The sequence below is a fragment of the Saimiri boliviensis genome, chromosome 1 (assembly GCF_048565385.1).
Source record: "Saimiri boliviensis isolate mSaiBol1 chromosome 1, mSaiBol1.pri, whole genome shotgun sequence".
NCBI lineage: Eukaryota > Metazoa > Chordata > Mammalia > Primates > Cebidae > Saimiri > Saimiri boliviensis.
In genome coordinates, this window is record NC_133449.1 from 160,932,744 (window position 1) to 160,948,591 (window position 15,848).

General features: G+C 43.9%; 1 protein-coding gene across 2 annotated transcripts in view; it reads right to left on the reverse strand.

The window, feature by feature from the left end:
- The window catches only part of AFAP1L1 (actin filament associated protein 1 like 1), a 72,668-nt gene that overhangs the window by 2,016 nt on the left and 54,804 nt on the right, over positions 1–15,848 (reverse strand). For both annotated transcript variants that reach the window (XM_039469048.2, XM_074379515.1), the window contains 3 exons: positions 11,032–11,196; positions 7,242–7,420; positions 4,265–4,393 (listed from right to left, as the gene is read on the reverse strand). In XM_039469048.2, the coding sequence (XP_039324982.1) occupies positions 4,265–4,393; positions 7,242–7,420; positions 11,032–11,196 (473 nt within the window). The remainder of the gene's footprint in view (positions 1–4,264; positions 4,394–7,241; positions 7,421–11,031; positions 11,197–15,848) is intronic.

Sequence of the window (15,848 nt, forward strand, 5' to 3'; positions counted from 1 at the left end):
ATTCAAAACCCTTTGCTCAAAAGCTTCCATCATGTCACAACAAGACTCATTATGTTAGAACAAGTTCTGTGGTTCCTCAGTGGCCCGTAAGGCTTTAGATAAAAGGCTGGTAAATGATAGTCTGTGGGCCAAGTCTGGCCTATTGTCTGTTCTCATATCATCCATCAGCTAAGAATGATTTTCTTATTTCTAAAAGTTTGAAAAAAAAAATCCAAAGAAGATGACTATCTCATGACACATGAAAATTATATGAAATTCAAATTTTAGTGTCTGTAAATTTTTATTGAGACACAGCCGTTTTCATCATCATTTACATATTGTTGATGGCTATTTTCATGCCACATTGGCAGAATTGAGAGGTTATGGAACAGATCATATGGTTCAGAAAGCCTAAAATATTTACTCTCTAGCCCTTTACAGAATAAGTTTGCTGACTGCTGGTCTAGATGATCTGGCCCTTCACTGGTTACTTCTCTGATCTCAGCTCCTAATGCTCACCCTTTTTTCCCTTCACTGGAATCATCTAGATCTTCTTGATGTTCCGCAAATATATCAAGCTTTTTCTCACTTCAGGGACTTCACACTTGCTCTTCTCTCTGCCTGGATCATCCTTCCCTTAGCCTCATGCATGGGTCTCTACCTCACACTCTATTCAGGTCTCTGCTTTTGTGTTACCTTCTCTAAAAGGTCTTCGCTGTCACTGTGCTTAAATCCCTTTGGAAGGTTCATCTTCTCTGGCATCACATTTTTTATTTAGGTGTGGTATTTAAAGTCTTGTCTTCCCAACTCTATGTGACCAGGGACATTTTTGGGTTCCCTGTTATGTAACCAGAAACTAGAATAAGACTGGCATATGGTAGGTCTTCAATAAATATTTGAATGACTGACTAACTGTTGGAAAGAATAAAGTCTCTTCCCTCTCAGGCTCTGAAAGTCAATTACAACTTGAGGATGCAGCTCCAACCTAGACATAGAGCCATGCTTTATATTTTATTTGTTTTTTGAGACAGGGCATCACTTAGTGTCATCTAGGCTGGAGTGCAGCAGTGTGATCAGGTCTCACTGCAGCCTCACCCCTCCTCCTGGGCTCAAGGGATCCTCCCACCTCAGCTTCCAGAGTAGCTGGGACTACAGGCATGTGCCATCAAACCCGGCTAATTTTTTTGTATTTTTGTAGACACAAGGTTTCACCGTGTTGCCCAGGCTGATCTTGAATTCCTGGAGCGATCCTCCCACCCTGGTCTCCCAAAGTGCTAGGATTACAAGTGTGAGCCACTGTGCCTGGCCAAGCCATGCATTTTAAAAGTCTGTGCTGGTGTGATCCTAGATAAAATTCTGCTAATTCCCGAAACAGTGTTGATATGAAGCTAATAAACAGCTGCTTTTTAAATGTATTCTGATATGATATGCAATTTCAGGCCATAAATGATCAGGCGCTGCCTGCCTCAATGGGGAATTCCATGCTCACTCTCCCTCTCTGTGCTCCAGCTGCCCTGGCCTCCACCTGGCCATCAGGCACACTCGACAGCTTTTGGACCTGCTGTCTCTTGCTGGAAAGCTTCTGCTCTAGATCTTCTCATGATGGTCCTTCTCATCATTTGGGTCACTGCTAGGAGAGGCCCTTTCTGACCACTATGTATATTGCTCCAACCCTGCCCCTAGTCTCTGTCCCTTTCCATATACACACACACACACACACACACACACACACACACACACACATATATATATACACACACACACACACACATTACACACATACACACACACACACACACACACACACACACACACATATTTTGTAGATGTATCACTTTCTGGAATTATCTTCCTGTATCAACAGGATGCTTATGTATTATCTGATCCCTTTCACTGGCTTGGAAGTTCCTTGAAAACCAGACCTTGTCTGTCTTGTTCACTGGTTTATTCTACCTCTTAAACTTCAGTCTCTTCTGCTGTGAAATGGGGCCAAGAATGCCCACTTTACTTGGTTATTGCAAAGATGGAATGAAGGAACATGTTCAAAGTGTTTAGCGAAGTGCCAAGCATTTAGCAGGTGCTTAATATATGTTTCTTGAATGAATGGAGTTTTCCATTGCTTTAAACAGGATGTTCTCCTTTTCATTATTTTACTAATTTTTAACTTTTATTGTTTGTTTTGATTTGACTTACTGTGAAATGATTATCACAGTCAACTTTAGTTAACACCCGGTTATCATTTATGTGTGTGTGTGCGTGTGTGTGTGTGGTGAGAACATTTAAAAGCTACTTTTTAAAGCAAATTTTGAGTATACAATATGGTATTGTTAACTGTAGTCACAATACTGCATAGTAAATCCCCCGAACATAGTCATCTTAAAACTGAAACTTTGTATCCTTTGACCAACATCTCCCCAATTCCCCCAGCCCTCAGCCTCTAGCAACCACCATTCGATTTAATTTTAAATTAAATTAAATTTAAATTTTAAATTAATATAGAATTTTATATTTTCATATTTAAAAAAGAGATTGTTCCTTGAAAAGTCATCAGTTTCCACATTTCTTAGCTTAGGATTTCTTAGCTCAGGTTTTTCTATATCACACTATCTTTCCAGTCTCTTCTCCTACCAATTTTTCTTTTTCTTTTTTTTTAAAATAAAGACGGGGTTTCACCATGTTGGTCAGGCTGGTCTTGAACTCCCGATCTCAGGTGATCCACCTGCCTTGGCCTCCAAAGTGCAGGCCATCTCCTACCAATTTTTATTTATTTATTTATTTTTTGAGATGGAGTTTCGCTGTTGTTACTCAGGCTGGAGTGCAATGGTGCGATCTCGGCTCACCGCAACCTCCGCCTCCTGGGTTCAGGCAATTCTCCTGCCTCAGCCTCCTGAGTAGCTGGGATTACAGGCACGCGCCACCATGCCCAGCTAATTTTTTGTATTTTTAGTAGAGACGGGGTTTCACCATGTTGACCAGGATGGTCTCGATCTCTTGACCTCGTGATCCACCTGCCTCGGCCTCCCAAAGTGCTGGGATTACAGTCGTGAGCCACTGCGCCCGGCTTCTACCAATTTTTCATATATTCTGTGCTGCTGCCAAACAGGTCTAGCAAAGGCTTCCTGAGCATCTCTGATGTGCTAGGCATTTGTTTTTCAGGTGCTGCTATGATTTGTGCCTTCCAAAACTGATGTTGAAATGTAATCCCTAATGTGGCAATATTGAGAGGTGCAACCTTTAAGAAGTGATTGGGTCATGATGGCTCTGTCTTCATGAATGGATTAATCCATTCATGAGTTAATGCGTTAATGAGTTATCATGGGAGTGGAACTGGTGGCTTTATAAAAAGAGGGAGAGAGACCTGAGCTAACATGCTTAGCCCCCTCACCATGTGATGCCCTGGGGCACCTCCAGACTCTGAAGAGAGTCCCCAACAGCAAGATGGTCCTCACCAGATGTGGCCCATCAACCTGAGACTTCTCAGCCTCCCAAACTCTAAGAAATACATTGTTTCTTTATAAATTATCCAGGTTCAGGTATTCTGTTATAAGCAGCAAAAAATGGACCAGGACAGGTCCACACTTTATCTGCAATTCTGAAATCCAGAAAGGTGTGAAACCAAAATATTTCTCCACTGTTTTGGTACAGACTTATTTGGTGGCAGAACCTGACCTGACCTGATATGAGGCTGTTTATAATCTTTATTCGCTCCATGTGCTATAAATATTCCGATGTCTTGCTGTGAATTACTAACATGTTTGCATACGTGATACCACCTGAGGACCTGTTGGGGTTTTCACCATATATTAGTGTAGGTACCATATTACCTTTATAAAATCCAAAAAGTTCTGAAACACAGCTGACCCCTAAGTCACACAGAAGGGACTGTGGACCAGCATTCTGGAGGGAGCCATGGTCTTAGAATTGGAAGAGGTGGGTTTTCTTCCCTGCTTTTGCAATGATAGCTTGCATGGCCCTGGGCAAGTCCCATCATCCTCGATTTTCAGTTACCTCATCTATGAAATGGGACCTGTCCTGTCTCAGAATGCACTGTAGGCTCAGAAACCAGACAATTAAGCTTGCTAGAAATATGTGTTAACAATGAGTGAATAGGTTCTGAATAAGATCTGAGGGTTACTCCCTCTGAGGAAGGTTCATGAGTTTTATTGCATAAATTTATTGGCAGTTCTCTTTTTTTCTCACTAGTTGATTTTTTGGTTTTGGGTGAAGTTCCACAGAAGGGGGGCTACCAGATCTCTGATTTGGATGCGCTGAACTATTGCTCTACCTTGGCTTTCTGTAGCACTCTTCCTTGGTTGGCGGCTACGATGGATGGGCTCCTCTTCCTTAGCTCAGAAACACAGTTGACAGGGAGAGATTGCTCTGGAACGCTGTTCTGCGGTTTATTTGCAGTTTCCTGTTGATGACAAGAAATAATTAGATAGGTGAGATCTGGTGATGGCTACCTACACCCAGGCTGCCTTCAAAAGCATGAGGATACTTTTTTATTTTTGAGACAGAGTCTCTTTGTCACCCAGGCTGGAGTGCAGTGGTGCGAGCTTGGCTCACTGCAACCTCTGCCTCCTGGGTTCAAACGATTCATGCACCTCAGCCTCCCAAGTAGCTAGGATTATAGGTGTGTACCACCACGCCTGGCTAATTTTTGTATTTTTAGTAGAGACAGGAGTTCACCATGTTGGCCAGACTGGTCTCAAACTCCTGACCTCAGATGATCCAACCATCTCGGCATCCCACAGTGCAGGGATTACAGGTGTGAGCCACGATGCCCGGCTAATTTTTGTATTTTTAATAGAGATGGGGTTTCAACAAGTTGTCTAGGCTGGTCTCAAACTCCTGGGCTCAAGCAATCCACCCACCTTGGCCTCCCAAAATGCTGGGATTATAGGTGTGAGCTGATGTGCCCGGTTGCATGCGGAACTTTAAAATAAAAGGCACCTGGCAAACATGACAACATTGAACAAGGTGAGAGGAGAAGATACTTGAGGACCTCAGATAATGATAATGACAACTAAAAGTACTGAACCTCACTATGTACAAGCATTGTGTGAATTAGCTCCTTTAGCTTTTCAATAAGCCTATGAAGTAGGTACTATTATTAGTCATTCCATTTTATAGTTGAGGAAATGGGGAAGGTCAAATTGCTGTCCAAGGTCACATGGCTGGTGAGTGTGAGAGCCAGGATTCCAATTCCATAGCCCTACTTTGTGTGTGTGTGTGTGAGACAGAGTCTTGATCTCTCGCCAAGGCTGGAGTGCAGTGGTGTGACCTCAGCTCACTGCAACCTCCACCTCCCAGGTTCAAGCGATTCTCATTCCTGAGCCACCTGAGTAGCTGGGACAGGCATGTGCCACCACACCCAGTTAATTTTTGTATTTTTAACAGAGATGGGGTTTCACTGTGTTGGCCAGGCTGGTTTAGAACTGCTGGCCTTAAGTGATCCACCTGTCTTAGCCTCCCAAAGTGCTGGGATTACAGGCATGAGTTACCATGCCTGGCCCCACAGCCTGACTCTTAACCTCTCTCCTGTATTCCTTCTCAGTTTTGAAATTACCTTTACCCCCTACATTTTCCAGATAATTGCTTAGTGTTAATACCTTACTGGATGTAATTTTTTAAGGGTGACATCTTAACTGCTAAGCCTGCAAGGAATTTGGATAAGGCTTTTATCTCCAAAGAATGTCAAAAGGATTCAAAACAGAGGGAAAAGTGCTCTGGAATGGGAGTATCAGGCCATGCTGGTGAGAGGAAGCAGCTGGGATGAACGAACCAGTTCTAGCTCCTCCACCAGCCCTCTGTGACTCTGGGAAGTTGTTTATCCTTGGCTGTCATGTTTTTCATCTATACAATGAGGTTGGAAACACCCCATGGAAAGGAAGTATAGGGGTGTAAGAAACAGCACTGGCTCAGTCAGCTGTGGTGTGACCAGGAAGCGTGACCGGGGACAAAAATAATAATGACACATTGCCTCCCACAAGTCATACTTATCAGACCAGTTATTTCATCTCTTTGAGTCTCAATTTCCTCACCCAAAAGCAGGCAAAACATTTATTCATTTGGCAAATATTTCTTGTACTCCTGCTATTTTTCTGTAAAGGGCCAGGGATTTAATGATCAAATGGATGTAGTCCAATTCTTAACAAAAATACAATTTAGTGGAGCAGACAGACACTGGACAAGCAAGGACACAAATATATATACACGCATGCATACACACAAATTGTGGTTACGTGCTACAAGGAAGAAGAATAGAGGGAACTGTTGGTAATTTAGACCAACTAGGGTCAGTTTTGCTCTCCCAGGGGACATCTGGCAATTTCTGGAGATATTTTGGTTGTCATTGGAGGTTGGGGTGCTACTGGCAACCAGTAAGTAGAAGCTAGAGATGCTGCTTAACATGCTACTTGATATCCTTAGGTGGGACCTTAACATCCCTAACATCCTGCTGATGCATAGAACAGTCCCTTATGAAAAGGAATTACTGGTCCAAAATGTCAGTATGCTGAGGTTGAGAAACCCTGATGTAGATGAGGTCAGAAAAGTTCTCTCTGAGAAAGTCCCATTGCAGGTGGGAGTATCTTCTCACAGAGTTGCTGGGAGCATTTGAGACAATGGATGCAGAGCCCTGAGGACAGGGCCCGGTACCCTGGAGATCCTAGGAGAGGGTATGTGAAACCATTGTATTTTTTGTAGAGACAGGGTTTCGCCATGTTGCCCTGGAGGGCTCTGGAGCAGGGCTCTGGAGTTAGACTTCCTGGGTTTGGAATCCTGTCTTTCACTTCACTGAGTGACCTTTAGCAAGTCATCCCACATCTCTGAACCTCAGTTTCCTTGTTTGTCAATAACTCCTGTAATACTACCTCATAGGACTGCCATGAAGATTGTGTGAGATCATACAGGTTAAGATGCCTGTAGTAATGGGTCACACATGTTTGTTACTCAGCATATGGTGGCTACCATTATCATCAATAACTCCAAGGCCATCTCTAAGATCACCTTCAGGGTAAAACGTCAAATGGTGGTGCTGGCTGTGGAGACAAGAACAGGCCTGCAAACCAAGATAAATTGCTCCAAGAGTCCTCTTCTTAGCTGTGGTACCCATGGCATGCCCTTCGCCTCTTGGACTCCATTTTCTTGTCTGTAAATAGGCATAAACCCTACCTCCAAAGAATGATCATGAAGGCGATCTGTAGAGAGTGAAGGGATATAGGAGCAGCTGCCTCTGGCATGGAAGGCCCTGGACTCACCACACTCTTGGGCTTGCTGCTCATGGAGAGTCCCAGGGCCGGCCCCCCAGCCAGGGACTGCTGCAAGCGTTCCTTCACAGCCACCAGCTTCAGCTCCAGGTCAATCCGGCGCTCCTCCTTTGCCCGACACTCAGCTTCCAGGGTGGCCACGGCTTCTTCCAGAGCCTTTAATTTTGCTCCTGAATCAAGAGACATTGAAAAGAAACAGCTGAACCTAATCTGAAGTGTCAGGGAATCTGGCAGGGCCTCGGGCATTTGTCTGCCCCTCCTGGAGGGCCTTTCCAACCCCCTGTCTTGGTAAAGAGATGGACTCTGGGCTTGGGGTTCCAGCTCCATGCTGGGTAGTGTAGTTTTTATATGTTTGGTACCCATTTCACCATCTCCTGGAAGTAGTACTCTGATTTTTCACTGGGAAACCACCTTTCCCCTCTCATTCTGTCTCTTCTTTTTTTTTTTTTTGAGATGGATTTTTCACTCTGTCACCCAGGCTGGAGTACAGTGGTGTGATCTCAACTCACTGCAACCTCCACCTCCTGGGTTCAAGTGATCCTCCTGCCTCAGCCTTCCAAGTAGCTGAGGCTACAGGCGCACACCGGCACGCCCAGCTAATTTTTGTATTTTTAGTAGAGATGGGGTTTTGCCATGTTGGCCAGGCTAGTCTCAAACTTCTCAAGTAATCCGCCAGCCTTGGCCTGCCAAAGTGCTGGGATTATAGGCGTGAGCCACCACACTTTCCCCCACCCCCCACCACCATTCTCTATAGTTTGGGTGGGCCTGACTCTACTTCTAGTTCAAGGGTCTGGCACATAACTTAGGTCTGCCCCATAATCACAACACATCTTCTGGTGACAGTGATTGGATTAGGGATGAAAGTGGGACCAACCATAGTCAATCCAGAGGCTTCTGTGGTGGTCATTGGGAAGAGAAGCTCTCTTTGCTTGGGTTGGCTGGGAGGGCTGGATGAGGGCTAGCACTGTGCAGCCATTGTGCAATCACAAGGGGAGAATGAAACCAAAGGAGAGAAGGGCAGAAGCATAAGTGTAAGAAATAAGCTTCCTGGTAACATCATTTAAGTCCCTGGACCCCACTACACCGGATCTCTCCATTTTCCAATTACATCTTTCTTCTTTTCATTTCTCTGCCAGTTTAGCTTTGGTTTATGTTACTTGTAAACAAGGGTCATAACACAGTACTTTACAGACACCAGAGTTTCCAGTAGGATTTTGCTGCTTATTTAATTTATTTTTATTTTTAAATTTTATTAATTTTTTTTTTTCTTTCTTAAAAAAAAATAGAGACAAAGTCTCATTATGTTGCTCAGGCTGGTGCTGAACTCCTGCACTCAGTCCTCCGGCCTCAGCCTCCCAAAGTGCTAGGATTACAAGTGTGAGCCACGGCACCCAGCCTGCTTATTCGATTTAATCCAACAAACATATATTAGTACCTTTCTCATGCTAAGTACTGTGTTGGGTCTTACCAGGTTTAAAAATCAGTTCCATTCTTTGCCCTGAGGGACGCTGCACTGGAGGGTTTTCCAGTAATGCTGAATTCTTTTTTTTTTTTAAACACCTATTATGCCGTGAATTCATAGAAAATAGGTTTCAGCAGCTTAGGCTCCCTCCCATTGGTTCTCACAAAGTGTGCTTCTCTGGGTGGAGCAGGCTGGCGCTTCAGTTGAACCCAGGTACCTTTTTCTTTGGCTTCATTTTCTGATCATTTTCCTTCACGCTTTTCAGGAAGCTTTCTCGGCTCTTAGAGTGCTTATGTGCTCAATACGCACATTAATTCTCTTGGCAAGAATCTTGGCCTTGTTTGTTTACAACAATGCCAGTGGCATGCTGGGCAACATAGACTTCCAGCTTTGCCATGGTAACTCGTGAGGGGCATTCCTTTTCGAACAGCACCTATTCCCTTGATGTCTACAGTATCACCTTTCTTAAAGATTTGTGTATAATAACGTGGCCAAAGGAACAACTTCATGTTTTCTAAAAGACCTAGAGAACACATATTGGGTGCCTCTCCTCTTTCCCTTGGTGTTCATCATTTTGGCGAATTACTGGAAGATGGTGGTTCCCAAATTCCTTATATTCATCATGCACCACGTATTTAATGCATGCTTACCATGTATCAGGCATTGTCCTTGGCTCTGGATATATCAGTGAACAGAGCAGGCAAAAATCCTTGCCCTTATGGAGCTTATATCTGTGTGTGTGTGTGTGTGTGTGTGTGTGTGTGTGTGTGAAACAATAAATAATAAATGTAATAGATAATCTGATAGGTTACAAAGTGATAGTGCCACAGGGGAAAAAAATTGAGCAGGACAAGGGTAGTCAACTTGCTCCAAATCCTGGTTCTGACTCTTAGAAGCTTCTTCTTTATATGGAAACCAAACTGCCTTCTTCCTGTTGATTCTGGTTTTGGCCACACAGAACAAGTCTTTTAAACCAGAAGTTCTCAATCTGAGGCTCACGGAGTCGTAGGCAATCCACAGATAGGCTCCACAGGCAGCCACATGAGCGCCTGAACTTTTTTGCAGCTTTGTGAACTGTGGTGTTTCTTCTTAACCAGATTCGCATAGGGCTACATGTTTGTGGACATGTTTTACAGAAATAGGACTTCTGCTCCCTCCAGCATGTGGAGAAACTTTAGGCTTAAAGTGTGTGTCACACTACAGTTAGAGAGAATGCAAAGGAAACACAGGAGACAATAGGGTGTGGAGAAGCCCAGAGCAGGCAGGGGCTGCTGAGGTCCCTGGGTTTCAGAAGAGGATCCTGGGAAAGTGTCATGTCCATCATTCCCTGCATCAGGACCAATGTCTCACACATATCTGTGAATGAATGAAGGTGGGGTTCAGAATGACATTTCTTATTTCTTTGATTCTAAGACACACTTCTGTGCTTCCTATTTCTTTTTTTTCTGTTTTTAGAGATGGAGCCTTGCTCTGTCGACAGGCTGGTACAGTGGTGCCACCTAGGCTCACTGCAACCTCCACCTCCCGACTTCAGGCAATTTTCCTGCCTCAGCCTCCCATGTAGCTGGGACTACAGTGCCCTACCATGCCCAGCTAATTTTTGTATTTTTAGTAGAGATGAGGTTTCACCATGTTGGCCAGGATGGTCTTGATTTCTTGACCTCGTGATTCACCTGCCCGGCCTCCCAAAGTGCTGGGATTACAGGTGTGAGCCATCACACCTGGCCTTTTTCTTTGAGATGGAGTCTAGCTCTGTATCCCAGCTGGAGTGCAGTGGCGTGATCTCGGCTCACTGCAAACTCCGCCTCCCGGGTTCAAGCGGTTCTCTTGCTTCAGCCTTCTGAGTAGCTGGGATTACAGGTGCCTGCCACCACGACCAGCTAATTTTTTGTATTTTTAGTAGAGACGGGGTTTCACTGTGTTGGCCAAGCTGGTCTCAAACTCCTGACCTCGTGATCCACCCGCCTTGGCCTCCCAAAGTGCTGGGATTACAAGTGTGAAACACCGCATCCGGCCTGTGCTTCACACTTCTAAAGTCAGGTTACTTCTTACCACATGAAGTACACACATTATGATGATGCTTTTTCATCTCTCCAAAACAGGTATTAAATTGATGGCACTTCCTTTAATTAGGAGCAATGACGATGATGATGATGATGATGATGCAGAGAAGAGGAGGAGGACGAGGAGAAGGAGGAGCAGAGAAACCCACTTCTCTTGGGTAGAAAACCAGGTGACCCGTGCAAGAGACCTCCCCTTACTGTGCCCAGTGATGAGCCGGCCACCCATGGGTGCCCAGGACCACTCCCACACAGGTACCTGGGCTGCTCCGAATGGCTTCCCTCAGCTCCCTCTTCTCCTGTCTCAGTGCTATCAGCTCTGTCCGAATCGTCTCTTTCTCTTTCTCCAGCTTCTCTTTTTCGACCAAATACCTCCGGGCATCCTCCTCGGCTCGGTTCTTGCCATACTTGTATTGATTGGCACCTGCAGAGATGTAGGCAAGGGAGAGGCCCTCAGTTCTGACCTCTGGCAGAAGTACTTGGGTGGTGTCAGCTTCTCTCTCAGCCCCAACTGCTTCATCTATAAAATGGAAATATTTAGATCTAGTACCTTAGATATAGTTAGTGTGAATCCTCTAAGGAAAGAAGAAGCAAAAGGGAGGCTATAGAGCACAGGAAGTAAGATCAAGGGCCTTGGAACCAGACGGTCTGAGATGGGGGTGTTTTTGCCCTTCCAGGTTGTGTGACGTTAGGCAAAAGTGACTGGTAGTGTTTTTCGGTGTGTTTCCCCCTTGACCTTAGTTTCCTTATTTGTATATAAGGATATGGATACAATTTACCTCATAGAGTTGTGGTAAGGATTAAATGAGACAATTAATGAAAAGCACTTAGTGTAGTACCTGGCAAATGATAAGTACTTAGTAAGGGTTGGATAATAATAATATTATTAAAAAACAAATTTGTGATGCATAACACACTTGGATTGGGTTTTAAAAGAGCATGTTTTATAGTCAGTTTTCAGATATCTATAAGACGAGACTGTTCCATATAACTCAGATGTCCAGAGATTCTACACTTTGGGCTACAGTCAGGCATTGCCCATTTTATTGCTGGGGAAGGGGTTGGGGGAGGGAGGGACCTGGCAATCTACTGAAGGTTCAACACTGTGGTGGACAATAAAAACAAATAATTATGGCAAAAATTTATTATTTGCTATAGTATACACTACACAGTATATGCTAAGCCATTTACTTGCATTCCCATTTAGTCATCACAAAACTTTTTTTTTTTTTTGAGATGGAGTTTCGCTATTGTTACCCAGGCTGGAGTGCAATGGCGCAGTCTCGGCTCACCGCAACCTCTGCCTCCCGGGTTCAGGCAATTCTCCTGCCTCAGCCTCCTGAGTAGCTAGGATTACAGGCACGCACCACCATGCCCAGCTAATTTTTGTATTTTTAGTACAGATGGGGTGTCACCTTGTTGACCAGGATGGTCTTGATCTCTTGACCTCGTGATCCACCCGCCTCGGCCTCCCAAAGTGCTGGGATTACAGGCTTAAGCCACCGTGCCTGGCCAAAACTTATTTTATTTGTTTATTTTTTTTGAGATGGAATCTCGCTCTGACCAGGCTGGAGTGCGGTGGTATGACCTCGGTTCACTGCAACCTCTGCCTCTGGGGTTCAAGCAATTCTCCTGCCTCAGCCTCCCGAGTAGAGTATCTGGGACTACAGGTGCACGCCACCATGCCAGGCTAATTTTTGTATTTTTAGTAGAGATGGGGTTTCGCATGTTGGCCAAGTTGGTCTTGAACTCCTTACCTCAAGTGATCTGCCTACATCAGCCTCCCCAAGTGTTGGGATTACAGGCATGAGCCACTGCACCCAGCCCACAAAACTTATTATAATTAGTTCTTTTTTATTGTTGAGGAAATTGAGGCACACAGAGGTTAGGTCTCACTGCTAATGGTGGCAGAGCTGAGATTAAACCCATGTCTCCACATCTCTCTAACTCTAGGGTCCATGCTGTGCAGTACTGTTCCAGCTGGGCCAAGGCCATAGTGCAACTTCTGAGGGAAAGTTTTACTTTGTGTGTGTGTGTGTGCGCACGCTATACAGAGCCACACACAGCTCTGTGTAAGTTGGTGCAGAATGAGTCCTGCAGTTTGAAGATAATTGGGGGTCTTGTCTACCCAGCTGTGCTGGGATTGCAGTGGTCACCCAGTTACCCATGCAGAAGTCAGTTCCTGACACAACTACTCTGCAGTTCAAGCCTGATCGTAAATACAGCATGGAGGACCTTCTGACTTCCATTGTTACTGATGAGAAGTCAGCTGTTAAATGTTACTGGGGTTCTTTTATACATGATGACTTGATTTTCTCTTCTGCCTTCTAGATTTTTTCCTTCTCTTTGGTATCAGCATTTTTAACATGATGTGTCTTTTGTAGATCTCCTTGCCTTTATCCTACTTGGACTTCACTGAGCTTTGTGGATGTATAAATTAATGTTTTTCAATAAATTTGGCAAGTTTCAGCCATTATTTGAATATTTTTAATGCTCATCTCTCTCTCTCCTCTCCTTCCAGTACTCCCTATACATGTATGTTTGTTCACTTAATGGTGCTCCACAGTGCTCCGAGGCTCTGTCATTTTTCTTCACTTTTTTTCCTCTCTGTTCTTTGGTTTGCATAATCTCTATTTTTCTATTATCAAGTTCACTGATTCTTTCTTCTACCAGGTCAAATTTACTATTGTGCCCATTGAGTGAGTTTTTCATTTCAGTTATTGTATTTTTCAGCCTTACGATTTTCATTTGGTTCTTCTTTTTACAATTTCTATCTCTTTATTGGTAGCCTCTATCAATATATTATCAGTAATATATTTCATATAACTATAGTATATAGTATAATATAATATGGGATAGTGTATAGTTATATTCCATATAACTACAGTGTAATTCTATATACCTATACTATAGCGTATAGTATAGCGTAGTATAGTACTCAGTGTAGTCTATTTCTTCCTGCAGTATGAAGCCAATTTCTCTGGAACAATGAGAAATACATTTCTGTTGTTTATACATTACCTAGTTTATGGGACCTTGTTATAGCAGGAGGAATGGGCTATTATCAATATATTGATAGAGACTACCAATAATATAGGCTGCTAATACACTGTCATCTTCCTGTAATAACCGTACTATACTGTACTACACTGTAATAACTATCTGTTAATACACTGTCATCTTTCATTCCTTTATTCCTTTAAGCATGGTTTCCTTAAGTTCTTTAAATATATTTATAATGGCTGCTTTAAAATCTTTGTTAAATTCTACATTTGGGCCCTCTGGGGTAGTTTCTGTTGCTTGCTTTTTTTCCCTTCTGTATGGGTCCCATTTTCCTGCTTCTTCGCATGTCTCATAATTTTTTGTTGAAAACTGGTCATTTTAGAGACTATATTGTAGTATCTTTTGATATGCATCCCCCCAATCAGGTTGTTGGGTTATTTTCTTATTTGTTTAGTGACTTGTCTGAACTGTTTTAGTGTAGTCTATTTCCTCTTGCAGTATGAAGCCACTGAAGTTCCTCCTCAGAGGCTACAGCCTTGGCATGTGTACAGTCACTCTGGGGTGACAGTGTATTAGCAAGGATTTCTCTGACTCTTTCCATAATCTCCTGTTAAGCAGTCTGCCTCTGTTGCTATTAGACCCAGCTGTTAGGCTCTACTAATTGTCAGGTGTTTGCTTGATTGCTTTTGACAATGCATCAGTTACTCCACAGTCTGATCCAATTAAATTCAGCCCCTTTATGGGGTAGTTTTAGAGACTCATCTTTAAGATTTGTTCTAACCCCAGGAGGGTTCTTTTTATTAAAAAAAATTTTTTTTAAAGTGTTTGAGACAGGGTCTCACTCTGTCACCCAGGCTGGAGTGCAATGGCATGATTGCAGCTCACTGCAACTTCTGCCTCTTGGGTTCAAGTGATTGTTGTGCCTCAGCCACCTGAGTAGCTGGGATTACAGATGCCTGCCACCATGCCTGGCCAATTTTTGTATTTTTAATAGAGACAGAGTTTTCCCATGTTGGCTAGGCTGGTCTTGAATTCCTGGCCTCAAGTGATCAATCTGCCTCAGCCTCCCAAAGTGTTGAGATTACAGGCATGAGCCATCATGCCCGGCTAAGGGCATTTTTTAGCTCTTTCTGTGGTTCTCTCTGATAAGCTAGTTGGCCTATGGTTTAGTTTATTGTTCTCATGGAGCTACCAGCCTCCTCCTATTTACCACCAAATCTCCATTGTTTTTGAGAGCACCCTTTGGTTTAAACTTTCCCACACTCTGTTCCAACTAAAGTCAGTTCTTTTGAGGAAGAGCTCTGGAGTTCTCTGTTCTTAGGACCTGCCTTTCCCTACTGGCTAAAATCACTGAGTCACTGCTCTGGATCCAGGGGTGGGAACAATGGCCTGTGCTGTAGGTTGAATGTTTGTCCCCTACAAAACTCATGTTGAAATTTAACTGCAATTGTAACGGTATGAAAAGGTAGGACTTTGAGGTGATTTAGGTCATGAGGGCTTTGCCTTCATGGGTGGTATTAACCCCCTTTTGCCTCTTTGCCCTTCCATTTTCTGCCAGGTGATGATCCAGCAAGAAGGCCCTTGCTAGATGTCAACCCCTTGATCTTGGGTTTTCCAGTATCCAGACTGGGAGCTAGTAATTTCTGTTCATTATAAATTACCCAGTCTCTGGTATTCTGTTATAGCAGCATAAAACAGATTAAGACAGCCTGTTTCTCTTGCAGTGACATTCCCGGTATGAGCAGGGTGCTGGGTAGGGATAGTAACCTTTGGTCTTCTCTGCTTGCCTCTCCCAGCATGGAACCTCTGGCCTACAAGTAAGCTAGGATGAGGGCAATCCGGGCCCCAGTATTCTTGGCTTACCCTACCTGGGGCAAAGCCTTTGCTCTATACTCTGGGTAGAGGAAGGGAACTTCTTACCTCTTGACTGCAATCACCTGAAATTTATCCTCTGCAGCATGGAGCTGAGTATGAGAAGAAATACTGGTAGTCTGCCCTTTCTGGGGAGATACTATAGCCCTTGACTGGCAGCTGCAGGAAGAGGGAGCCCTGTTTTCTTGTTCAGACCTGCCT